This window comes from Molothrus aeneus, chromosome 16 (genome assembly GCF_037042795.1).
Source record: "Molothrus aeneus isolate 106 chromosome 16, BPBGC_Maene_1.0, whole genome shotgun sequence".
NCBI lineage: Eukaryota > Metazoa > Chordata > Aves > Passeriformes > Icteridae > Molothrus > Molothrus aeneus.
This window is the reverse complement of record NC_089661.1, coordinates 1,901,974-1,928,608: the sequence shown is the minus strand read 5'-3', so window position 1 is coordinate 1,928,608 and position 26,635 is coordinate 1,901,974. Positions and strand designations below refer to the sequence as shown.

At 50.7% G+C, this 26,635-nt stretch overlaps 1 protein-coding gene across 2 annotated transcripts in view; it reads left to right on the top strand.

The window, feature by feature from the left end:
- The first annotated feature begins 5,678 nt into the window (after nt 1-5,678).
- Nucleotides 5,679-26,635, top strand: part of XPO6 (exportin 6) — a 64,619-nt gene continuing 43,662 nt past the window's right edge. For both annotated transcript variants that reach the window (XM_066560987.1, XM_066560986.1), the window contains exons 1-4: nt 5,679-5,804; nt 21,696-21,786; nt 23,408-23,520; nt 26,307-26,504. In XM_066560987.1, the coding sequence (XP_066417084.1) occupies nt 5,802-5,804; nt 21,696-21,786; nt 23,408-23,520; nt 26,307-26,504 (405 nt within the window). In that variant the 5' untranslated portion in view covers nt 5,679-5,801. The remainder of the gene's footprint in view (nt 5,805-21,695; nt 21,787-23,407; nt 23,521-26,306; nt 26,505-26,635) is intronic.

The following is a 26,635-nucleotide window of genomic DNA, read 5'->3' as shown; positions in this document are numbered from 1 at the left end:
TTTTCATCACATTGCTTTGCATGAGGTGGCAGGGCAGTAAAATGCTCATTTCTCCATGGCATTCCCAAGGTTTTGCAGCTCAGTTTGTGGCAGGAACAATAAAGGAGATGGAGCAGAGGGGAGGGATGTGAGGGGAAGCACAGGCAGCTGCATGAGGCTCAGACTCACCCTGAGGGCAAAACGCTGCAAAACAGGAATAAAGCAATTAAATGAGATGAATATTTGAATGTGGGATTGAAGGGGCTGGAATCAAGGCTGGAGCAGTGCAGGAAGCTTGAAGAACAGGCATTTTAGTGCCTGTTTGTAATAAAAATTGAGAGATAAACCATGTGGTAACAAATTATTTTCACAAATCCTGTTCCCTTCATCTCCCCAAACAGCTGTTCAGCTCCATGGCATTTCCATTCCTTCTGTGTTTTTAAAACATAAAGTTACCAAATAAATTCAGAGAAAAGGTGGGTGGCTTCTCCAGCCTGGGGGCTGCTCCAGGCCCAGTGCAAGCCCTGCTGCTCCCTCCTCAGGGATGGAGGAGCCCCAGATTGAAACAAGTGCTGGCACAGCCACTGGTTTGGGGGTTTTTAATGCCTTGGCATTAAAATCCTGCTGATTTTCTTTGAGAAATGGCATTTCCAACATGGGAAAAGCAGGGGCCTGGCATGGCCACATACCCAGGACAGGATCCTCCTTGTGCTCCAGTGATGCTGAAGGCTGATGGGGAATTCCGACTTTGTTTTTTCATGGATCAACAACAACAGGAGGTCCCTCACAGGGCCATGTCAGACCTGGGGTTTCCTGAGTGAGGCGCAAGGGGACACCTGGATCTGTCTAAAGGGGGTCTGGAAGGAAGATGGGCACAGATCTTTTGTAAGGGCCTGGAGAGACAGGACACAGGGAATGGCTCCCACTGCCAGAGGGCAGGGCTGGATGGGATATTGGGAATTAGGAATTGTTCCCTGGGAGGGTGGGCAGGCCCTGGCACAGGGTGCCCAGAGCAGCTGGGGCTGCCCCTGGATCCCTGGCAGTGCCCAAGGCCAGGCTGGGCAGGGCTTGGAGCAGCCTGGGACAGTGGGAGGTGTCCCTGCCATGGCAGGGGTGGGATGAAATGACCTTTAATGTCCCTTGAACCCAAACCTTTCCATGCTTTATAATTCCTTCACCTTGGGACAGAGGTTTCTAAAGCAAAGTCTTGCAAAACTCAGCCTGACATCCCTGAAAGCTGTTCCACACCCTTGGCCTTTGCAGGGACAAGTGGGATAGAGGAGAAGGTTCCCTGTAGGGATCCAGGAGATCAGCAGGAGGTTCCTTCTTCAGGCTCCCTTCAGCTGCTCCGTCCCTCCCTCCTCATCCCAGGCACCCAGAGCTGCTTCTCTTTCAGAGACCCCAGAAAATCCCATCCCCACCCCACAGTGGTGGAAGCAGCAGCTCCCTGGCTGGGGAGGCTCAGGAGATCCCTGTCCCTGCTGTCCCCAGCTCTCAGAGCACGTGTCTGCACCCAGCCCTGCCTGGATGACAAAGGCTGATAAAGGGATTATCCTTTTAATGATCACCATGGTAACGAGCCCGCAGCTGCACATCCCAGGGGAGCCCTGCAAGGTGCCAGCTCCAGCCTGGAGCCACAGGGACACCTCGGCTCAGCCGGGGGCTGGAGAGGGCTTGGAGGGAGTTTGGAGCAGTCAGAAGAGCTCTGGAGGTGTTAGGGAGATCTGGGAGGTGTTTTAGTGGTTTTGAAGGTATTAGAGAGCTTTTGGAGGTGTTGTAATGGTTTTGGAGGTGTTGGAGAGATTTTGGTGGTGCTGGCAATATTGGGAAAGTTTTGGAGGGGGTTTGGAGGTGTTGGAAGAGTTTTGGAGAAGTCAGAGGAGTTCTGGAGGTCTTAGGGGTGTTGTAATGGTTTTGGAAGTTTTGGAGATATTATGGAGATTTTGGAGGTGTTGTAATGGTTTTAGAGGTGTTGGAGAGCTTTTGGAGATATTATGGAGATTTTGGAGGTGTTGTAATGGTTTTGGAGGTGTTGGAGAGGTTTTGGTGGTGCTGGGAATATTGGGGAAGTTTTGGAGGGGGTTTGGAGGTGTCAGAAGAGTTTTGGAGAAGTCAGAGGAGTTCTGGAGGTGTTGGACAGGATTTGGAGATGCTGGAGAGATTTTGGGAGTGCTGGAGAGCTCTTGGAGGCATCGGAGTGTTTTGGTGGGGTAGGAAATATTGCAGAGATTTTGGAGAGGTTCTGGAGATGCTGGAGTGGGTTTTGGAAGAGTTTTGGAGGAGTTTGGGGATTTGTGAGAGATTTTGAAGGTGCTGAAGGGGTTTTGGAGGTGTTGGGAATGTTGAAGAGGGCTTGGAGAGGTTGCAGGTGTTTCAGAGGTGTCAGAGGGGTTTTGGAAATGTTTATCAAAAAGTTCTGGAGGAGTCAGAGGGGTTTGAAGCTGTTGGAGGAGTTTTGGAGGCAACAGAAGATTTTGGGAGTGGTGGAAATTTTGCAGAAGTTTGGAGGTGTTGGGGAAGCTTTGGAGATGCTGAAGATATTTTGGAAATGTTGGGAGATACTTGGAGGTGTTTGAGGGGTTTGGAAGGGGGCAGATTTCAGAGGGTGTTGGAGGGATTTGGGAAGTTTCAGTGAGGTTCTAGAGATATTGGAGAGATTTGAGGAAGGCTGGAGGGGTTTTGCAGGTGCTCAAGGGGTTTTGAAGGTCTTGGAGGAGTTTTGGAGATATCAGAGACATTTTGAGGGCATTGGAGGGGTCAGAGAAGTTTTGGAGTCATTGGAGGGGTTGAAAATATCAGAGAGGTTTTGGGGAGGTACTGGAGACATTGGAGAGATTTTGGAGGGTTTGGAGGGAGCTTGAAAATGCTGGAGAAGTTTTGGAGAAGTTGGAGAGATTTTGAAGAGGCTTCAGGGGTTTTGGAGAGGTTCTGGAGGTGATGGAGTGGTTCTGGAAGTGTTGGAGGGGTTGAGGAGGTGTTGGAGAGGTTTTGGGGTGATGGGGAGGTTTTGGAGGTGATGGAGAGGTTTTGAAGGAACTGGAAAAGTTTTGGAGGGGTAGGAGGGGTTGTGGAGGGGTTGGAGAGGTTTTCCTGGTGATGGAGAGGTTTCAAATGGGTTGGAGAGGTTTTGGTGGTGATGGAGAGGTTCTGGAGGGGTTGGAGAGATTTTGGACATGATGGAGAGGTTTTGGACATGATGGAGAGGTTTTGGACAGGATGGAGAGGTTCTGGAGGTGTTGGAAGGATTGTGGAGGGGTTGGAGGGATTCTGGAAGGGTTGGAAGGGGTTGTAGGGCATTTTGGAGGTCTCGGGGAGGTTTGGAGGCGATTCAGAGGCAGGGTTTGGAGCCTGAGCGTGCACACAATGATCCATGGGCACCTCCAGGCTGTGTCTCCTCAGCTGCTCCTCCCTGGGCAGTTCCACCCCCAGCCAGGCCCAGGGGCAGCGTTTTCCCTGGGGGATGAGCAGGACTGGGGCTGGTGGGGTCAGTGCTCTGCTGAGAGAGTGGAAATAAAATCCATGGCAGAAAATCCTCGTGGAGACCCACGGGACTGCTCAGCCCTAAGCTCCTTGTGGAGCTGGGGACAGCTCCAGCCCCACAGATGGCTCATTCCCCTCCTGCTGGTGTTTAATCCTCTAAAGGAAGTGCCAGCCTTTGCAATGTCCCCACAGGGCTGCTGTCCCCTCTAAAGCCTGTTAAGCCACCAGGCTGAGCTGCCTCTTGTCCCTGCAGGTGCCACAGGAATTTGGGAGCCATGAGGAACACTTTGATCTGCATCAGCCTCACTGGTTTGGAGTTCCAGTGTGTGGGAATGTGCTCTTTGCTGATGGAGTAACAAAATTATCTTTTGTTTCTTGAAAAAAGGAAAAAGCTTAAAAGTTTTTTTTTTCATTAATTAGGTAAAAAGACACTTCATAAGACTTTAGAGACTTTAAACTTAAACATAGCTAATTAGATAGAAGTTAAAAAAAATTGTTTAAGTAATTTATTAGAAAAAGAAGAGAACAAAGAAACTAATGGCTTTTTGAAGTGTTTTACTAAGAGTAAGAACTTCTTACTTTAGTTCATTTTTTTCTGTAAAAATCTTTATTATTTTGCCTTTTATTTAAACTTTTCCGTTTCCAACACTGCTACAAAAGCCATCCTGCTAATTTTATGCCATCTAAAGTAGCTAAGTTATCTCAAATGTAATAAAGATCTCCAAGAGATTTATATTACTCTCATAAAACCCAACTCAAAGAGACCCTTCTATCACCAGTGGTTCCCAGCTCCATGATTTTGGGAGGCAGCAGCTGGGGCCTGGATCTCAATTTTCCTAACATTAATGCCCTGGATGAATGGCTCTGTTGATGTCTTCACTCCTGGCCAGGTCAGGCAATGGAAGAGTGATGGCCACAAGGAGCTCCAGGCTGAGGCAAACCCAGGACATGGGAGCAGCCAAAGGATCCCTGCCATGGAGCTTTGTGGTCCTTGCTGGGGACGGCTGGGAGGGTTGGGGGTTTGCCTCGCCCTGGTTTGTTTAATTACTTAATTAATTACATGGGCACAAAGCCAGGAGCCACATCCGGAGAGCCCTGGGAGCTCCTCATGGGGCAGGAGCCAGGGGAGGCAGCGCTGGGGCTGGCTGGGGGCGAGGCCCAGGGCTGGATCCAGGGACAGCTGGAGCTGCAGGCTCAGGTCCAGGCCCTGGCCCAGGGCTGGGTCCATCCCCGTCCCTATTCCTAACCCCATCCCATCTCCAATCCCATCCCGTCCTATTCCATCTCCAATCCCATCCCCAATCCCAATCCCATCCCGTCCTATTCCATCTCCAATCCCATCCCAATCCCATCTCCAATCCCATCCCAATCCCATCCCCAATCCCATCCCATCTCCAATCCAATCCCATCCCATTCTGTTTCATCTCCAATCCCAATCCCATCTCCAATCCCATCCCAATCCCATCCCATTGCATCCCCAATCCCATTCCATCTCCAATCCCATCCCATTCCACCTCCAATGCCAATCCAATCTCCAGTCCCAATCCCATCTGCAATCCCATCCCCAATCCCATCCCATTCCACCTCTAATCCCAATCCCAATCCCAATCTCATCCCCAATCCCATCTCATACCCAATCCCATCTCATACCCAATCCAATCCCATTCCATCCCCAATCCCCAATCCCATTTCCAATCCCATCTCCAATCCCATCCCATCCCCATCTCCAATCCCATCTCCAATCCCAATCCCATCCAAGCCCCGCCCACACCGGCCGTCTCCATACATAGCCACGCCCACCAAGGCACAGTCCAATCACCTCCTAGTTCCTGCCGCGCGGGAAAGCGCCCCCAGCGCATGCGCACTGCTGAGGGGGCGGGGCCAGGCGCAGCTCCGGGCGTGCCCTTCCCTCAGCGCCCCGCACAGCGCCGCGCCCTTCTCCAAGATGGCGGCGGACAGTGCGCCGCGCTGATATGCGCATGCGCAACGCCGCTGCCTGGCTCTGATTGGCTGCGGGCGCCGGTGAGCGCTTCCGGTGGGAGGGCGGGGCGGGCCCGGGATGCGCCTGGCGTAGCCCCGGCACCGACACCGGCCCCGCACCGCGCCGCCGCCGCTCCCGCCCGCCCGTGCTCCCGCCGCCCTGCCCGGCGCCCCGGGGCTCCCCGTCCCGCCGCTTGGGGAGGCCCGGGGGCTGGGTGCCGGCAGCTCTACGGTGCCCGTGGCTGCGCGGCCGGCGGGGACTCGCCGGTGCATGGGCGGGGGGGCCCCGCCGGGCCACCGCCGGCCATGAGATGAGCGGAGCGCGGCGCCCTGCCTAGAGCCGCCCCGGGGCCGCCGCGGCCATGGTGAGCTGGGGCAGCGGGGACGGCAGGGTGGAGGGAACGGGGGATGGTCCCGCGGGGCCCGGACACCGGAGCATGAGGGGCCGAGGGGCGGCGGCCCCCACGGGGCACCGCGGGACAGGATGTGAAAGGCCGGGAGGGCACGGACCCCTCCTGCGAGCCGTGGTGCCCGGGGTGCTGGGAATTCCGGGTTTGTGGCGTTAAAGCCGAGGGGTGCCCTGGCAGCTGTGGCTGCCCCGGTCCCTGGCAGTGCCCAGGCCCGGCCGGGAGCAGCCGGGCACAGCCGAGCCTGGCACAGCCCAGCCTGGCCCTGAACGTGGCACAGGATGAGCCTCAAGGTCCCTTCACACCCAAACCATTGGGTGATTAAATTCTCCGGCGCCAGCTGTGGGCTTGCCCTCACGGCCTCCAGCCGAGCCTTGGGTAAGCCGGAGGAGTGACCTGGATTCTGTTCCGTGCTGGGGACAGCGGCCTTCGGCTGTGCCCGCACTGCCGGGACACCCGCAGGGACAGGGACAGCGACAGGCACAGGCTGACCCGCTGGGATCTGCGCAGTGCTCTCCTTCTCTGGATAAGATCCCCAGGAAAGGTCTCAGGAGCCATCTCTGACCGGGTGGGTGCCCGCAGAGCCGGGCTGGCAGCGCTGGCAGGGGGGGATTGCCCCCAGGGCATCGGGTGCTGCTCACTGCCACCAGCCCAGAGCTGCTGATCTTGTTTTCCCCTTGCTCTACCCACAGGGAAAGCTGCTATCCCAATATTGGTATCCCACCTTGTATCCCAGTATTTCTTGGGGTGACCAAGGGCAGGCAGCAGTGGGGAGATGCTTTCAGCAGCCCTGGATCTGCTCCTGGGACCCTGCCCTGGCTCACCCAGAGACCCCACTGAGCTCAGGCTGCAGTTCCTGGCCTGGTTCTCACCCCACTCCACCTTAACCTGCCTTTGGTGGTGTAGGATCAGGCTTTGCACCCCTTTTCTTCCAGAATTTGGGGTCCTGGTTGTGAATTTCTTCACCCAAGAGCTGCGGTAATCACATTGTTCACTGTGTGATGTGCTCCTGGTACATGACTGGTGTTTTATTGAAACTTTGGTCTCTGTAGCCCCTTTAGCTAACCCACTGCCTCTCCTCTTGGAGAGGCTTTGCTGCTCCATCTGGGATGGGCTGGGGTGGGACAGGGTCTTCTCAGTAAAACATATATAAATATAATATTATATATATAAATACTGGTAGTGTTTTATGGCAGTAGCCTGAGGGTGTTCAGGGTGGGTTCCTGATGTGCCTGCCACGTGTCCCAGCCCTTTGTGGCTTTAGCTTCAGGCAGAGGGTGATTTTTGAGGTGGATTCTTAGTGACCAGCCCAGGTTCAAAAAGGTTGAATAAATGGTTTGCAGGGTTTGGCAGGGCAGGGTGTGCACTTCACAGTGCAGCTGGCAAAAATTAGTTCTCCCCTTCCTTCCCTGTGGACACACACATTTCTCCTCCTGAATTACACCTTGTTTTCTTCTTTTTTTCCCTTCAACATCCACTGTTTGGCTGCCTGTGGAAGTTGAGCAGCAGTCCCTGGGCTGTGCTGCAGGATTTACTGTTGTAATTCATCATGTGACTCCTGGGCAAGATTTTCCTTCTGTTCCCATTTCCCTGGAGCCTACAGATGGGCATGTTCTGCTGCTAGAGCACCCTCCTTCCTGGAAACAGTTGGGAAAGTGTGAAGAGGAGCTGCTGGAAGGCACACAGGGAACAAATAAAACAGAATTAAACTCTGCTCCAAGAAGAGCAGGCTGCTGGGAGCAGGTGTTCCTCAGTGGGGCTGAGCTGGGTGGATGTGGAAGGTAATGAGCAGGGATGAATTAGAGCTTGATTAACTGGGCAGGGATTTTGGGAGGAAGTTGGGAAGGCAGGAGGGAATGCAGTGATGCACAGTGAGCTCAGGCACTGCAAGTGTCGTGAACAAACTCCTGTTTGCTGGGCTCAGAAATCTTAATGCCACTCAAAAGTTGGCTTCAGAGGAAGCTTTAGTGTTTCTGTGCTGTCAGAGGTGTTTGCAGAGAGCTCTGTGTGGGGGTTCTTGGGGCTGCTCCTGCCTGCTGTGTGTGTCAATAGTGCTGGTGCACTGTTTTGGGGCCCCAAACTCCAGTTTGGGGCTTCCTGAGGGAAAGGAAAGGTGGTGATGCTGTGGTGTCTCTGTAGGGAAAGCAGGATACTGCAAAATCCAGCTGGGTTTCTCTGGAGTTCATCTCTGAGCACACAGAGCACATCCAACTTCAGGCTTTGCTTTCACACACTACAAATTATTGTATTGTCTCCTCCTCACCTTTTAGAGGATTTTTGTGAACAGGTTCAAAGTAAATATTGTTGATGGAGCTATCCTTGGAGGGATTTATTTTCTGTCCAAATTAGCCATGTCTTTGTCTCATCACTCTTTCCTTCACCTTTGTTCCTTCCACTGGTGAAAATGGCCATCTTTTTGAAAATGAACCATCTTTGAAGCCCTGGGACCCCAGCTGGGATCTCCTGAGCAAACCCCTCACCTGGGAATTGCATTTGCACCTCCCACATGAGGCTGGAATTTCAGTGATTGCCTCCTGGGAAACACATTCTTCACTTCTGTGGGATTTATATCCTGCCAGCAACCAAAGCAGCTCAGGAACAGGCACTTCCAGGAAATGCTGCTGTGTGGGGTTTGGGATGCAGGGATGCTGGAGAGCTGCAGCCAGCTTCTCCCAGAGCAAATCCCACTTCCCCCAGGCTGTCCCTGGGCCTGCAGAGGAGCAGACAATGGAGGTTCCCAGCTCCAGGGAGTCTCGTGGCCCTGTGCTGTGTGAGGCACTGAAATGGAGCAGGCAGTGGGCGGCTGCAGCTTGGCTGTTCCTGAGTTCCCCACAGCAGCATCCTGCCTTTCTTTCCACAGCCTCTCTTCCCACCTTCACTCTAGCAGGGAGTGCTGTTGTTTTCTTGTGCCTGAAGCTGCCTGTGATGGTTGCAGCCTTCCTTCCATTCAGGAAGGAGGGGAGTGTGTGTGGATTGCAGCTTGTCCTGCCAGGTGAGGCTGCTGAGCCCTGGCTTATCCTGGTGCTCGTGGTTGCCAAGGAGCTGCTGCTGCTCAATTGCCAGAACAGCTCCTGTTTGTTCTGTGTCAGCCCTGCTGAGCTGGTGGCCCTGAGGCTGGCTCAGGCTGTGCCTGGGAGCCAGAGCTGCTCTGGGGGCACTCCTGCTCCTTGCAGGTGACCCAGGACATTGGGACAGGAGGGAGCAGCAGCTTCTTGCTCCTGCAGAGCCCCTTGGCCTGGCTGTCCTGGGGACACTTGGGCCCTGTCTGGGCTGTGCTGCTGTCCCAGGCCCAGGTGGGCTCAGGGGGGCTGTGGTGAGCTCAGGGGTGCTGTGCTCCCTTTTCCTGGCCCAGGTGAGCTCAGGAATGCTGTAGTGAGCTCAGGAATGCTGTGCTCCCTTTTCCTGTCCCAGGTGAGCTCAGGGGTGCTGTGCTCCCTGTCCCAGGCCCAGGTGAGCTCAGGGGTGCTGTGCTCCCTTTTCCTGGCCCAGGTGAGCTCAGGGATGCTGTGCTCCCTGTCCCAGCCCCACATGGGCTCAGGGATGCTGTACTGAGCTCAAGGATGCTGTGCTCCCTTTTCCTATCCCAGGTGAGCTCAGGGATGCTGTGCTCCCTGTCCCAGCCCCACATGGGCTCAGGGATGCTGTACTGAGCTCAAGGATGCTGTGCTCCCTTTTCCTATCCCAGGTGAGCTTAGGGGTGCTGTACTGAGCTCAAGGATGCTGTGCTCCCTGTCCCAGGTGAGCTCAGGGGTGCTGTGCTCCCTGTCCCAGGTGAGCTCAGGGGTGCTGTAGTGAGCTCAGGGATGCTGTGCTCCCTGTCCCAGGTGAGCTCAGGGGTGCTGGGCTCTGAGGAGATGGGGGTGCTGCTGCTGCTGCTGCCCAGGCAGGAAGCGCTGGCACATGGCCAGGTGGGCTCAGCTTCTCAGCAGGGTTTTGTGATGAAGAGGGAGCTGAGGGTGCTGTCCCCTGCCTCTGTCCCCCAGCTGAGGTGCAGCATCACAACCCCACCCCTAAGCCTGGGGTTCTGTCTGCTCTCAGGGCTCCCCTCCATGAGCAGCTCAATAAAAGCAAACCCTCTCTGGAACCCTTCTGACTCAAACCAGAGTAGGAACTCGGAAGTTCCGGCCTCAGCTCCAACATCTGGCTTCCTTTTTTGGCCAGCAAGTCACAGTGTGACTCTGTGTGCCCCCAGTGATCTCCCCTCTATTAAACCATCCAACTGGGCATGCTGATTAATGCTGGTGAACTTTCCCAACTCTGCAGCAAGGCCTGGGTAGCTCTGGAGATGAACCAGGAGTGGGAACTGTGTAGCAGGAGAGCTGATCTCTGCTCAGATGCTTCCTCCAAAAGCAGAGCTTTTTCTCAGAAGAAAACAGCTCATTTAGCAGAATGCTTGCACATAATTCCTTTCAGGACCTATAATAATTCCAACACATCCATATTTCAAAGACCTGGGTAGCTAAATGTAGGCTGCAGGAGGACTAAAAGCTATCAAGGCAAAAGTGTTGAGCCTCCAGGTTCACTAAATGAGCTTGAAAAGCTCATTTCCACTGGCTGTTGCTGATGGATGGCTGCTGGTGGCTGTAATTATTTCAGCAGAAAAGCATTAAAATCTTGCAGGTACCACAAAGCTCCTGCCATGGGGCTCAGTGCTGTGCAGAGATCACTCCATGCATAGATACCCAAAAACTCCATGAACTTTGGGTTCAGTTGGGTGAATTAATTGCACATTGTTAGGTGGTGTCATTGAGGGACCATGTTGGATTTATACATTGGTGTATGCAAAGCAGAAGGAAATGTAGCTTTGAGGTGGATAGGCTGATACCTGCCTGTAGAACATGCCCTAAAATCCTTCCCAATCATTATCCTCTGTCACACAGCAGATATTTCCTCTTAGGAACTATATTTATATTTGGGTCACTGCTGCCTTGGCTCTCTCTGCATCCCAGGTGTCAACATGACAACCTTCTTCTTTGAGAGAGAGAGAAAAGAAGGTGTTTGCTGCTTTGTTTTATCAAAATAAAATGTTTAGACTCCCATTTATATAGAATAATTTTTGGAATCCCAGTTCCAGCATTTATTGACGGTGCAGCATGTGCCTGTTCTCCCCTGTAGGCCTCCTTGTTCCAACCAAAATGTAAATATTGATATTTTGGTAGAGGAAAAGCAATTGGCTTTTCCCCTACTGATTCTGATGGTCAGGGACTTTCCTACTGGTCCAGGCACCCCCTGGGGTTTATTTGTGGGTTCTGTTCTCTGGAATTTTGGGGTGATGCAGCTTTTCCTAGGCTAAGAAGCTCCTACAGCTTATGGTGAAGCAGCTCTTTTCCAATCTCACCTTCCCTCCACACACATTTGATTCCTTTCTTTATCCATGTTTCTCTTTTCTGTTTACACTCAGGATACTTTCACTCCACCAGAGCTATTCCAGGCTCTTCTAGCAACACCACAAATTCCTTATTTTTTTTCCTCCCCCTGATCTTCCCTGACCCTCCTCCTATGTGGATCATGCCCAGAATTCCATTTCTTTTCCTATTTCCAACCCTTTGCATTCTCGCTCCAAATTATCTTTTATTTGTTCCAGCATCTCCAAGCTCGTGGCTGGATCTCTGTGTGTATTTTTAGCATTTTGACTTAATATTTCATTAGGGCTTTAATTGCAGCGTGGAGTTCTTCCCAAGAGGGATTGTCCTGGTTCCTTTTTGTCCCCTCTTTGGAGAAAGGAGTGTGCTCATCTGTTTTGTGTACTGCCTTGTCAGGATGCCAAAGCCAGCATTGGATGCAGCTTTCCAAAGGGGAATGAGGGTTTTTTTTTCCCTTTGGAGAAATGTTTTGCCTGAAAAATCTGCGTTGTGCTCAGCTGGTTCCCTGCTGCTTCATTGAGTAAGAACAGAGCAGGTTTCTTCTGCATGGCAATTCCACCTTTTCTTTGGGATGAGGAGCACTTTCATCCATGGAAGTTTGGCTCAGTGCTGGTTTCCCTGGTGTTCAAAATCAGGGTCTGGAGAGGACACAGCACAACCAGCTCCTGGGCATGGCTGCATTTGTTGTTGCTCATCCCATTCCCTAACTCTTGGGTTATGGAGGATAAACCTGTACTTTCTACAGTTCCTTGGCTTTCTTTTTGCAAGGGTGAAGGAAACCAAGAGAAGGACAAAGTGCTCCATGGCCTGTAGTCTCTGATGTGGAAATGTGAGGTCAGTGCTCAGGGGACAATTCCTGCTGCCAGCCCTTCCCCTGATCCCAGGAGCTGCTGGGTTTGGGACTGGGGAAAGCTGCAGCTTTGGCTTTCCAAAGCTGCTTTTTCCTGTGTTCTGCTGGTGTTTGAAGGAGCTGCTTGGGTCATGGTGACCCTTTGGGTCCCCCAGGACAAAGATCCCCATGCTGGCCCAGCAGAGCCCCCTGTTGTGGGCAGGGAGCCTGGAACCCCCCCAGGGTGGGACCCCCAGAGCTGCAGGGGTGAGCAGCAAAGGGGCACTTGTGAAATCCCCCAAAGTGCAGCAGCAGCACTGCAGATGTCAACATCTTGTTTTCCTTTAATTGGACTGGATGTTCTCCCTGTGTGAGCTGTCCTTTGAAAACATTTTAATTAACAAAAATCTTAGTTATTCCCATGGTGTTTCCCATGGTGGTTTCATTATACACTCTTAAATGCCCAACACAAGTTTTAATGCTCTTGCCAGCAATGAAATTTCTGGAGTTTCAATTTCTGAAATTTCTGGAGTTTCATGGAATTTCAATTTTTAGTTTTACAATATTTTTTCCATTTCTCTGATAGGGATTGAGGGTCTTAAAATTCCATATTTTCTTGTAGTATAATCGCACCTCCTTGGGAATCAGGTCTGGCTGCTGTAATGCATTGGATCAGGAATAATCCTGCCCCAGGTTTGCCCTAAACCTTGCACTTTGTGTAGCCAGCTGTTGGGACAGCTTTCCCCCATGGAAATGGGCTTAATCCTGCCAGGCAGAAGTGGATGTTGGAGAAAAATCAGCAGGATTTGCATGCTGGAGTTTGCATCTGAGTAGAGGTACCCCTTTAAGAAATATGCTGAATAATTGGGTTTTTCTTACATTCACTTTCTTTTTTTGCTTGCCCTGGTGCTTCCCATTTCCAGCACTACATATGTGCATAATTCCAGAGCCTCCTTCACTTGGGGCTACAAACAACTGTGATTCAGAGCCTTCCCTGGGTATTATTGGGACTTGTCTGGAGGCTGAGATAAATAAGGGTTTATTTGTGGCTCTGCTGACAGTGAAGGATTTGAGAAGTGTTTTTAAAAATCTCTTCATGCATCTTGGACTGCTCAGAGCTGCTACACAACCACGCCAGGTTCTCCACTCCTGTCACTTGGGCATCTTTCCTTGGCTTCTCTCTGGTCAAAGGAGCTGCCATGTTTGTACAAGTGGGGAGGAGCAAGGGTTTGGCATTTTGAAGTGTCAGATTTACACCTGTAAGAGCATGAAGAGTGTTCTCTGTAGGAATAATCATTACAACCACAGGAAGGATGTGGAGCTCCTGGAGAGAGTCCCGAGGAGGCCACAGGGATGCCCCAAGGGCTGGAGCCAGGCTGGGAGAGCTGGGGGTGCTCACCTGGAGAGGAGAAGGCTCCAGGGACACCTCAGAGCCCCTTGCAGGGCCTAAAGGGGCTCCAGGAGAGCTGGAGGGGGACTGGGGACAAGGCATGGAGGGACAGGACACAGGGAATGGCTGCCACTGCCAGAGGGCAGGGCTGGATGGGATATTGGGAATTAGGAATTGTTCCCCTGCATCCCTGGCAGTGCCCAAGGCCAGGCTGGGCAGTTCTTGGAGCACCTGGGACAGTGGGAGGTGTCCCTGCCATGGCAGGGGTGGCACTGGATGGGCTTTAAGGTCCTTCTGGCCCAAACCATTCCATGATCCTGTGATAGGTGTGGGGTTTTTAAGCAGACTCCAGCTCAGAAGGCTGTACTGGGCTCAGTGTGAGTTCATTTGCCACTGCTGCACATCTCTGCACCATTGGAGAGAGATGATGAGGGCATTTTTCTCAACACCTTTTACAAATTCTTTTCATAAGGATTTTTTTTATTCCTTTCACAAATCCTTTCCTCACCAGCCTATTTGTTTCCAAAGGATTCCTTGGGTTCTTTTTTCCACCTGCCTGGTTAGAAGCTGGGTCACTTCCCCTAAACCTCTGGAGGAAGTGTTGTCTCAAAGTGAGTGAAGCTGTTTTTGGGGCAGCCCTGTGGTCCTGCCTGCTTTGTTTATGTAGAGAAAAGGGAAGAGATTTTTTCCTTGTGCCTGTGCTCCTGCACAAGCACTGCCCCTCAGGGAAGGATGGGATCTCCCTGCAAGGGCTCACAGCCTGGGTTGGGGTGTGGGGCATCCTGGGGAACCCAGCAGAGGGAGAGTGTGAAGTGAAAGGAACAAAGCAGCTTCAGAGGTGTGAGTTTCTAGACTTCACTGGGGGAATTTAAGTGAATTCTGAACTGAATTCTGAACTGAGACAAGCAGAGTCACCTTGCAGTGTTTTCACTTCTGGAAGCAGCTCCTGCCCAGCCCAGCACCCTTGGCAGATGCTCAGCTGTGTCTGTCTGAAGAGCAGATTTTGTTTGGCTGGTTTTGCTGATAACCCACAAAATGAGAAGTTATAATCATTGATGGCTTAAAAAGTGGTGCCCAACAGCTGAGAATGACTGAGCCAAGTGGCTGCTGAGGGAGGGCTGATGGCTGGGGCTGGATTCTCAGGTTTAAGTTGAAAGTCCTAAAAGTGACTCCGGAGCCACCTCTGCCTGCTGTGCTTTGGTGATGGGGTATTGATCTTGAGGAATCTGCTTTGGGTGCTTCTGCACTCCTCAGCTGGGTATTGTTATTTTAGCAACTGCTTGTTTGGGAAAATACTGTGTAGCTGAGCCCTTTCCAGCAGCTAAACCACAAGAAATCAATTAGGAAGTCAGCAGCACGTGACCAGCTGCCTTTCCTGGGTGTCAGGGACTCAGAAATTGCTCTTGGGCTCGTCTTCAGCAAGCGTGGCTTGAAACAGCACTGTGCTTAAACCACCCTTTGCTTTTTCCAGCCTGCTGGGATTGTTTTATTCCTTTGCTGGGTTTCCAAGAGAGTTCCTGGGAACTGCTGGGTGGAGGACACACTGCCTGCTGGGCTTGGTTCTGTGGGTTAAGAGTTACTGGGTTAGAAAGAATCAAGACTCAGACACTTGAGCCTGTTAATCAAAGTTCAACCTTCAAACCTGATGCCTGGTTAAGTGATTCTGCCTGTCCAAGAGGGTTTAAGAAATCAGATCCCTTGGGTGTTGAGAAAGGTGCTGATTACTTGTGGAGCAGGCAGTGTTCCAGGTAAGATGATCTGTGGTGCAGAAATCAGGTTGGCACTGCTGGCTCTCCATGGCCTGTTCCACACAGCTCTGCTCAGTCTGAGGTCCTACTGAGTCCTCAGGTGATATTTCAATTAAACACTCTGATTCCTGAAGTGCAGCCAGGTTCCTGAAGGGGGGAGTTGTGCAGGCAGGAGGGCTTTGAGCAGCTCTGGAGCTGCCCTGAGCTTGGGGACCTCAGGGACACAGACAGGAGCGTGGTGCCTTTGCTCCTCTGCCATTTGCCTTGAGGTACAGCAGCAATCTGACTTTTATCCCACCATTGAAGCAGAAAATCTCCTATAAAGAGATTGCAGAATGTCCGTGTTGTTGGTGATGTGCTGAGGTGGTCTCTGAGATGAGAGGGGGGAGCTCTGCAGGCAGAGCTGCCTTGCCATGGCCCCAGGAGCTGAGCTGTGCTGGGAGCACAGAGGGGGCCCAGTCTGCTTTCGGTTCTGGAAACCACAAAAACATCTCTGAGGTGCAACAAGGAAACTGAGAATGAGCTGAGCCCTGTCCTGATAGCATCAGCTGAGCACTGCTGGGGAGCATGTATGCTGTGGGCTCCTGGTGTCAGACCTCTGATCAGAGAGCCTGGAATGAGGGTGAACCCCCACATTCTGCAGTTTTTGGTGGAAGGGATTAAATCTAATGAGTAACACTGTTTTTGAGCTCCCAGCTCTGCCTCCCTGTAGCATGTGTTTTTTCTGGAGGATGTGTTGGTGTCCTCCTACTTTTTTAAAACACTTCATAATTCTGCTTTTCTGGCTAAAAATAATAGTGTACTTCTTCCATGAATTTTACTGCCCTGAGTGACCCTGGGCTGTCCCAGGGGTTCTCCAGGGTTTTGTGAGCAGGCTTAAAGCGACCCACAAGCTTTCTGAGAGTGTGATTTCTAATTTACATGTTCATTACCATGCTGTATTAGGGCTGGGGCAGGGAGGGGCTCTGAAAGACACCCTGGTAATCCTTCAATGAGTAAATTACTACCTCGGTACCTGGAGATGTTAGTGTTGTTAATACTCACCACACATACGTGCATCATTAAGTTAGGCTTGACCACAAATAATAGAGAAAGAAGAAAATTCAGCAGCTGGAGTGTGGTTGTTTGTATTTTTAGATGTGTGACTGTGCTGTTAATTAACTGCAAACACTGGGAGCAGAAGGCTCTGAGGTGGAAGAGGATGGGACATTGCAATTAGCAACAACAGGGTGATGATGAGTTATTTTATACAGGTGCTGTGGATGAAATTTCTTGTATCTTGTCTGTTTTATTAACCCTATGCACTTCCTTGTTGGTAGTAAAATAGCAATTCCAGCTGGGAATTTTTCCATCAGCCAGGATTCTCCGTGTGTGCTCCCCTGCATTCCCTCCTCTCCTGGAAGAGCTGCCCACAAGCTGGTAGACATAGCTGATAGTGATGTTAACAGCTAAATGTGATAAAATCTGAATCTGATAGCTGGGAGGAGGCTGGGCTGTGTGTCTTGCACTGGGAATGGCAGGAGAGGGGGGATTGGGGTTGGGATTGGGATGGAAAGGCAGGCTCCAGAAGGTGAGGAAGCTGCAGAGGGATCTGTGCAGGGTGTGGGGGCTTGGCGGGCTGGGAATGTTCAACAGCAGGAGCAGGAACAGCACAGGGACTGCAGGCAGGGATGGATGGGGTGGGAATCAGAACCCAAACCAGGATGGGTGCAGGGGGTGGGAACAGCTCCCCAACACAACTCCCAGCTGTAAATGAAGAGTAAAGATGCAAAGGGGGAGTTTGATGTGCTCTGAGGGCTCCTGGGGTGCAGCAGAGCCTGGGCTTTTCCTCCCTGCCACTGGAGGAGGCGTTGGGAGCTTGTGTGGTGGAAAATCCATCCTTCCACATCAGGAAGGTGCTGCCTGAAGGATGAAGTCACCTCTGTAACATTGCAGCTGCAATTAACATCTTACTAAAAAAAGCTCTGGAGAGGGAATGCCTTAAATTTGTCTTGGAGTGGTATCCATTTGCAAACACATTAGGGAAAAAGTGAACAGACCTAACCCTTCTCTCAGTTGTCATTAGCCCCAGTTGCTGTATTTAGAGCATCGTTTGTGTGATGGATGCTCTAATGGCAAACATTACAAGGTTAACAGCTTGTGTTTTTATGGCAAAGCAGTAGAGAAAATCTTTGCCCTCAACAAAAAAAAAAATACCTTCAGAGAGCATAAAATGAAATTTAAAAAAAAAAAAAAAAAGAGGAAGTAAACTCTAAATGAAAGCACTTGTGGAGAAAATGGCTTTAGAAAGCACTTCCATGTCTTGCAGAATGAGCAGGTGCTTCTTTAAGGGCTGTGGTTGTGTTTGGTGATATGCTCACTAAAATTAGCATTGTATCTGCTCTTCAAGTGCATGTGCAGTGTCTGAAGTGCAACCCAAGGATGGCTGCTCTGGTGTTTGCTGGAGCTGCATGAGTAACTGGTTCTACCCCAGTGCTTTAGTCATAGTCTGCATCTGAGCTTGTGATGGAGTCAGCAGCAGGGTACAAAGAGGTTGCTTCTCCAGAGCCTCACTGAGGTGCAGCTGCAATATTGAACAGCCTGAAACACAGGAGGTTGGCAGCTTTTTTTCCCCTTAATCAGCAGAAATCAGTTAATGACTCATACAGCTGAAAATGTAACTGCAGGAGAGCCCTGAAATCAGCTGGTGGGGCGGGTCCTTCTTGTGGTGCTTTGGTGGATGGAGAATGATGTGGGATGTGCAGGTTCTTGGTAGCAAATCTTGTATTTTCTGTCAGGAAAAGCTGTTGGAGCTCATTTTCCTGCTTGGAGGAGGGCACAGAGGGTTGGAGTCCAGAGGTGACTGGAGTGAGTAATCAGCTCCACCCCTCACCTGATAGTGCTGTGGAACACCTTTAGCAAACTGAGGAGGGGAAAGGGATGGCAAGGACAGGCTGCCAGTGGCTCTCCCACCCTGGTCCTCCCTGTCCTGCTCTGATCACAGGGGACAGTTCCAGGGAGGGCAGAGCTGCTGCTGGGCCTGTCTGTGTGCTGTGGAGCCAGCTCAGCACTTAGAGGCACCAATCCTGGGCACAGTCACCTGTGACACACCTCCCAGACGTGCTGTTTTGACCCAAATTCCAGGTCAAAGTGTGGATGTGCTGCTGGAATATGGGAATGTGCAGCTGTGGCTGTGCTGGATTTAGCCCTGCTCTGATTTAGCCTTGCTTTCACCTCTCTCTGCCCTATTCCCCCAAGGGAGCTGTGACAAGGACATCACCTTTGGGCCCAGGATCTGCTGAATTTGGCAGCCAGGGCCCTCCCTGTGGGTCAGAACTCAGCCATGGTGTTGAGGCAGTGGAGCAGGGGTGGATGGTGATGTGGCACATCTGATCTCCTCTGCTTTTTGTGGGCTGCAGAGTTTTCTCTGCATGGGGAGAAACTCACATTACCTGCTCTGCAAGCAGGACTTGGAGAACTGAATATATTTTCCTCTCATGGTTGGCAGAAGAGAGAGATGGTATTTTCTGATGTTTGATCCAGCCCTGGGAGGTACTAGGGGTGAGAGGGGTCAGGTTTGACTTCTGAAAGAGTGGGAAGTATTTCTGCTTCAGTGGTTGCATATTTAGTAATGTCTCGTGGAGGTGAGGCAAACTGCCAGCCCTGACATAGAAAACTGGGGTAGATTCTGTTTCTCATGGTCCACACTTTTCCTGAAAAACCTTGGAAAATTAAATCTGTGCATGACCCAGAATTTCAGACCAGAACCTGAGCTCAGCACTGCTGGTTCTGCCTGTCCTTCTCCTCAATGCAGAGCAAACAGGGAGCCCTAAAAGAAAGCAAACTGCTTGTTAAGGTGGGAATGATGCTAGGAAATATCCCAGGTACAGCCCCAGGTGCTCCAAACGTCTGGGCTTTCATTGGAGTCTCCCTGATCAACCCCCCAGGTGTCTGGGTCCAGGTGCAGCCACCTTCCCCTGCAGCTCTGCACAGCTCTGTGACCTCCTTATCTCAGTGGCCTCCTTATCAGAGCCTTGCTGGACAGCTGGGGGATGACCACGTGCCTCCAGGAGCTGAGGAACTTCAGGAATACCCAAAGGTTTCAGAAAATGCAGGTCCTTGGTAAGCCCAGCCTGGAGTTAGGAGGGGATCCTGAGCTGGGCTTTGGTTACTACCTCAGACAGTTTTTCCTTCTGGACCTTCCTTTGGCCAAACCTCCCAAAGAGGCACAAAAAGTCAAACAAGAGCACAGAACCATCCTGGAGGTCCCACTGTGTCTTTGTGCCCAAGGTGGCCTTGGGTGCTCTCCAGCCTGGGCTTTTCTGCATGAAATCCTCCTGTTCTGCTCTCTGGTTTATTTTTTTTCCTGCTTTTGACATGCTGAGCATTGTGATCGTGGTGTTCTGCTTTGGAAGATTGACTGTGTTCCTAAGGAATGGGATCTTCCAAATCTCAGTGCTGAAGGCAGTGGAGGACAAGGCAGATGCTCAGGATTTATAAGAACTCCTTAATTTATTTCCAAAAGCAGGATATAAATCTTGAATCTTGGAAGAAATGCACTGATGTCAACTGCTCTTGCTGAAGAAGAGTTGCTGAGTTAAGTATCCAAAAACATCTGAACCCTTCCACCCTGGGAAGAACTGAGAGTTTTCCATGGATTGAGGTGATCTTGGTATTGGATGGTAAAGGTGGAGTGGGCAGAGCTGTGCTGCTCTTGAAGAATTTGCATCAAATTGAGATTAGAAACTCATCTTTGGGGGTTTGGCACCAGAAACTGCTGGTGAGACTCACTCTGTGCTGAGCAGCAGAGAAGGAAAGGGCAGGGATTTAGGAAAATACTGGATTTGTATGTGTGGATCTGCTTGGGAGGAGCTTAGGACAGCTTAGCTCCCACAAAGGGCAGTGTGGCCATACCCTAAGTCATGAAGGATGCCACTTGGTCAGATATTTCTTTGGAAAGTGGGGCTCTTCTCCACAGAAGGGCTGTTACCTGGGAATGGTGACTGGCAGGAGGCTGAAGGGAAGTTTGCAGCCCAAGCAGAAATGGATTAAAGCTGGGAACTTGAGCTGCAAACATTGGATTGGAAACATTGGACTGCTCTGCTTGGGTTGTTGCTTGTTTTAAGCCAATTTCCCATTACCCACATATCTTGCTACAATAGTCCTTGATTTCTAGAGCAGGGCTTTAAAAAGCAAGGAAAAAAAAAAAAAAGGATCAAGCAAGGCAGGAAGAGGAAAGGTAGGATGGAATTCAGCATTCCTTTGTAAATGGAAATGCTCAGTGTCCTGCAGAGCATCCACTTCCAGCTGCTGTGGAGTTGTTGGTGCTCCTGGGGGTTTAATCCAGTGAGGAGAGGCTCCTGCTTGGCCCTTGGGAAAACTGCTGTGCATGGAAATGGGAATTAGCAGAAGCCTGGGGTGTTTCTGCTGGGTGTCTCACATGCTCTTCTCTGCTGGAGACTGCCAGGCATGGCTTGTGTTTCTGGTTTGGGGTTTTTTTTTGAGGCAGAAATTTCAGTTTTATGAAATGTTTACTTTGTTCCCATTCTTGAAGGTTTGGCCCTGAATCTTGATGCATTTGGTATTGATAGCATGGGTTGAAAACATTGTGGACACACCTATGGCATGGTCTGTGCTGTAGCAGGACTGTTTCTGAGGCTGTTACCTTGCCAGAATAAAACCATCCCAACTCCAGAGCACTCCAAAACTACAGCTGGATGCTAATCTTGATCGTTTCTTTAGGACTTTAAACTGTAACAAATGGTTTCCAGGAATAAAACCTAAATTGAGGGGGTGCTGTTCTTCTTGAATCAGATTGCTGAATACTGGTATATTGGTATGTACTGGTATATTGCTTTTTCCAGTGCTGGAAATTCCTGAATTTTTTGAGCTTCCTGAGCAGCAGAGTGGCACCAAGGCAAAGACAGGAAGAGGTGTCAGGGGTCACAGGATCATGGAATGATTGAGGTTGGAAAAGACCTCCAGGATCATCAGGTCCAACCTGTGACCCATCCCCACCTTGTCCCCAGCCCAGAGCACTGAGTGCCCCCTCCAGCCCTTCCTAGGACAGGGGTGGGGACTCTGCCACCCACCCAAGCTGCCCATTCCAATATCTGATCACCCTTTCTGGGAAGAAATTCCTCCTGATGTCCAAGAGAAATCCTCTCAAAGTTCATGCTTCCCATGATAGGATATTTACAATTTCTGAACATCTGAAAACATCTTTACCCGACCTTGCTGTCGTTGTGAGAATTATTTATTGCCTTAAAATTCCTGAATGCCACCAAAATAAAGGAATTCTGTTGTGTTCTTGTCCTTATTAATGGAGATGAGCAAATGCTCCTTCATGTCAAAGCTTTCACCTGCAGTGGACAAATCTTGCTGCTCCCTGCTCCCAGTGAGCAGTTGGAGCTCCCAGTTATTTGCCCTGTACTGGTCCTGCTCATGTTGGATTTTGGTGCCCCTGTGCTGTTCTAATGCCACCCTCCTGTGTCAGAGTGGCCATGAGTTTTATTTCTTTTCCTTCAATGTCCTTCCCAGGCATCAGAGGAGGCCTCCCTGCGGGCTCTGGAGAGTCTGATGACAGAGTTTTTCCACAATTGCACAACAAATGAGAGGAAACGTGAGATAGGTGAGTCCTGCCCCTCCAGGGCTGCTCCTGCCCAGCAGAGGGGACTGGGGTGTCCCACAGAGCTGTGCCTGCACTCAGCTGGCATCTTCCCCCTCCTGCTTAGGTGGGACAGGTTTCCATAGCTGGGGTTCCAGGGGGTCTCTGGCAGCCCCTGTGGGTGATAAACCAGTGAGGTTCCTCTGTCCATTGTCCTGGGAATCCTCTGCCTGGAGATGGAGCACAGCCTTCAGCATTAGGAATGCAAAGCAAGGCTGGCCCAGTTCTTGTGGAATGACAGGCAGGAAAAACAGCAATTCCCTTTGGGTGGGGTTATTATTAAATATGTCCTGAAAGGCAGCAGATCCTGCCAGGTGCTCTGGGGGAGCTGCTGGTGACTGTAAAGAGGCAGATTCCTTTTATTCCCAAACAGCCACAGGGATGCTCCAAGGGCTGGAGCCCCTCTGGAGCCAGGCTGGGAGAGCTGGGGGTGCTCACCTGGAGAGGAGAAGGCTCCAGGGACACCTCAGAGCCCCTTGCAGGGCCTAAAGGGGCTCCAGGAGAGCTGGAGGGGGACTGGGGACAAGGCATGGAGGGACAGGACACAGGGAATGGCTGCCAGTGCCAGAGGGCAGGGCTGGATGGGATATTGGGAATTAGGAATTGTTCCCTGTGAGGGTGGGCAGGCCCTGGCACAGGGTGCCCAGAGCAGCTGGGGCTGCCCCTGGATCCCTGGCAGTGCCCAAGGCCGGGCTGGGCAGGGCTGGGAGCACCTGGGACAGTGGGAGGTGTCCCTGCCATGGGATGGGATGAACTTTAGGGTCCTTCCAGCCCAAACCATTCTGGGGTTGCTCTGTTTCTACCATCTCTGGCCAGAAGTATGATCAGCATGAACGACTTGCCCCAGAAATCCTGGAAAATAAGCAGCACAAGGTTTTTGTTGTGCTTTTTCTGACAGTAATCTCCTGCTGTGGAAAAGGTATCCCTCATTTTCCTGCTTAAATTGCAGGAAAGAAAACAATTAATTAAACCCAGAACTTGCTCAGCCTGTAAAGCAGCCCTTGTGGCTTTTCTCTTTGTCACATTGTCACCTCATGAGTGATGACCAAATCCTCCCTGAGCGTTCAGGGAGGTTTCTGACCCTCTGAACTTCACCAAGTCAGCAGCTCTTGGAGCTGCATTAAAAGAAGGTGAGTTTAGAACACTGATCTGAAGTGCTCCTACTCTCACAATGGCCTGAAATCCCAACATTTGGCTTTTACAGATAAAATAACAGTGCTCATAATACAATTGCTGTGTGATTTGTTTTAATATTCACCTCTTATCTGCTGCAGTTATTTATGTCAAAACTGATTTGAAAATGACACATCAGTTTTGTTTTCATTAAAGCCTGTGGTTACATTGCTTTAAACACTGTAGAATGTGGTTTTATTATATTTTTTGCCCTCCTCCAGGTTGAGTCATTCCCTGAACACAGGGTCTCTTCCCTGCTCAGTTGCTGTGCTATCACTATAGATTGTTATGGCTTTGTTTACAGCTAAAGAACTTTAATGGAATATTTTACATCAAAGTCAAATTAAAACTGAAGTACATTTTCAAGTAATTTATGTACTTTTATGGTTTTGGTTGTTTTTTTTTTTTGCAGAGGAGCTTTTAAATAACTTTGCCCAGCAGATAGGAGCCTGGAGATTCTGCCTGTACTTCCTGTCCAGCACAAGGAATGATTATGTGATGATGTACAGCCTGACAGTGTTTGAGGTGAGGCCTCAGCTCCTCCACTGCTCTGCCTGGTGCAGTTTGAGCTGGCAATCGATTTTTTGGGGGGAGATGTTTGTCTGAAATGGCATCCCTGGTAAGTACAGTGATGAAGGATGCTTTTATTGCTCTCTGCCAGAGAGGTTGCTTAATGGCAGGCTCAGAGTGGGAGAATGTGAATCTTTGTACACAAATTGAAGAATTCATTTCCTGGCAGCTCTAAGCACAAATTACCTCCAGTTTCAGAGGCTGCTTGAGTTTCTGCACGATGCTTTTAAGGGTGTTATTGCTTTTATGCTGTTTTTATGATCAGAAATATGGGGGTGATTATCTGCTCCTGGCTCCTGCAGGCTTTGAGTGCTGAGAGGGAAGGCAAACCTGCTTTTATTTTTCTGACATTTTGTAGTTGTGGTTGCTGCTCTTGAACTGCATCCTGCAAACTTGTGCTGGCTGCAGAGGTGAGGTCTCTCTTAGCCAGCCACATCCCACTCTTCATCTAGTGATAAAAGAGGAAAATTTGGGTTAAAAGGTTTGATATTGATCTCTGTGTCCCCTGGAATGAACAAAAGTGTTCTGTGGACAGCACTGGTGTGTCACTGATTTCTCAGTGACCAGTGCAGATGTCCTGGGGTTTGGCCAATGTCACTCCTCAGTCTGGGACATTTGTGTCATGTCCTTAGCTGGGTGTGCACTCTGAGCTGTGCCCCTAAATCAGAGGGGTTTACAGCCTTTGCACAGGGCCACTTTTCAGATCAAATACATGTTTAGATAAAAACCCTGTGCTTAAAGTTGTATTCTTTTTACAAATTATCCACATCATTTTTGATTTATTCTCTTAAATATTAATTTTACTTATTAAGGATTGCAGAGGGAGTCTGGGCCCCATCTGCAAATTGATTCTGCTTTACCTTCCCCTCAAAAAGGGCTGATGGGAATTATTCCTGCTCAGGACATGGTGTCCCACTGATTTTCCTGACAAGCAAAACAAGTGCAAGGCCATGAGGTGGATTCAGTGATCCTTGGGATCATCCTATGTGGATCCCACAGCTCAGGATATTTTATGGATTTTGGTTACTGAGCCTCTCCTTCCCTGGAGGGGACAAAAGGAGCATTGAAAACCCTAATTGTGCCCAGAATAAAGAAATTCCTGTGCAAGTGCAGAGGGAGGGACAGAGTCCCCAGCCCAGCTGGGACATGAGGATCTCTCCATGGAGGAGCTTGAATTCCCAAAATTAACTGGGGCAAGGCTGGACATTAACTGGTCCTCAGAGCCAAGGTCTGGCCCAGTGTGCAGCTTCCCCAGCCATCCTTGGCTGCTGGATCAGTCAGGGGGATGTGAACACAAAGATCATTCCCAAAACTGCCCAAGGACATGGATTTCCCAAACTGCTTAGGAAGGTAGCAGTGGATTTGGAATAAAACTCCTCCTGACTCCCTTCCAGATGAATTGTTTTCATCTCCTGCTTTTTGAAAATGAAAATATCTTCCCAAAAGCATTTACAGGGAGAAAGCTGCTGCTGGCAGGTGGAGGAGCAGGACAGAGCACAGTGGGCATGGAAGGATGGGTGTTAAAGCTAAAACATCTTCCAGTTTTATTGGGATTCTGGACTTGCATCAAGGAACCCTCAGCTGGTTGGGCCATTGTTTTCAAGCAATACTTGTGGGTTTTCTCTGCTAGGAAACACCAAAAACAACTTCTTTGAGGAATTTCTGTATAAATATCCCTGCGTGGCTCTGCACTGGGAGCTGGTGCAGTGCATCCTGCTGAGGATTGCATCTCCTTTGACCATTCATCATCTTCCAGTTTTGGATATTTGAGGTTTCTTCCAGGCTATGATTGTGATCTCCAGCATTCTCTTTCTGCAGGCTGAGTGCTGCAGATGGGCACAGACCTTCACCTCCTCTCTGGGTTATCCCAAGAGATTCAGCTCCTAATGCTCCAGAGCCCTAAATGGATCAGGGCAGGGAAGCAATTTGTAACTCTGCTTTCCTTTGGGTTTTGTCTGGCTTTAAGTGGACTGAAAGCTTTCTGTGCAGTGGTGCCCTGTCACTGCTAGGGCCTGCTCCAGTGACCTCCTAGCTCAGCTTCAGGGGACCTGGGTGCCATCAGAGGCCTGGAAAGCCAAACCTCCTTCCCTGATTTTCTTCTCCTGCTTCATCCAAGGCTGTGCTTCCCCCTTTAGAGGGGGAACCCTTGGTGCCCAGGGTTAAAAGACAGAGGAAATGGTTCTGTGCCTGCCACTATAGCTCTGCTCAACCCAAAACCAGTTAAACCAGTAACTTCAGCTCCATTGTGGCACTGCCAGTCCTGGGCCATGAGTTCAGCTGCTCTGCCAGATGCTCTGTCCCTGCTTTATGTTGTCCAGCCTTTGAGAAGAGAAGGCTCCAGGGACACCTCAGAGCCCCTTGCAGGGCCTGAAGGGGCTCCAGGAGAGCTGCAGAGGGACTGGGGACAAGGCCTGGAGGGACAGGACACAGGGAATGGCTCCCACTGCCAGAGGACAGGGCTGGATGGGATATTGGGAATTAGGAATTGTTCCCTGGGAGGGTGGGCAGGCCCTGGCACAGGGTGCCCAGAGCAGCTGGGGCTGCCCCTGGATCCCTGGCAGTGCCCAAGGCCAGGCTGGAGCAGCCTGGGACAGTGGGAGCTGTCCCTGCCATGGCAAGGGGTGAGAGCAGGATCATTTTTAAGGTCCCTTCCAGCCCAAACCAGTCTGAGATTCCAGGTTCTCCCAGTGTTTCTCTCATGTCCAAGATGAGCTCATTTGGGATGTCCATTCCTTTTGCAGAACCTGATCAATAAGATGTGGCTGGGGGTGCCATCCCAGGACAAGATGGAGATCAGGAGCTGCCTGCCCAAGCTGCTGCTGGCCCACCACAAAACTCTGCCTTACTTCATCAGGAACAAGCTCTGCAAAGTCATCGTGGACATCGGCCGCCAGGACTGGCCCATGTTCTACCACGACTTCTTCACCAACATCCTGCAGGTGAGAGCCCTGCCCATGCATGGAGCCAGCTTTTCCCTTAAAAACATCTTTTTGTTTCCTTGAGTAGGGGTAAAGAAACCCCTATTTGATGAAGATCAAATGGTAGATGTTGCTTTGTAAATTCCTTTTTA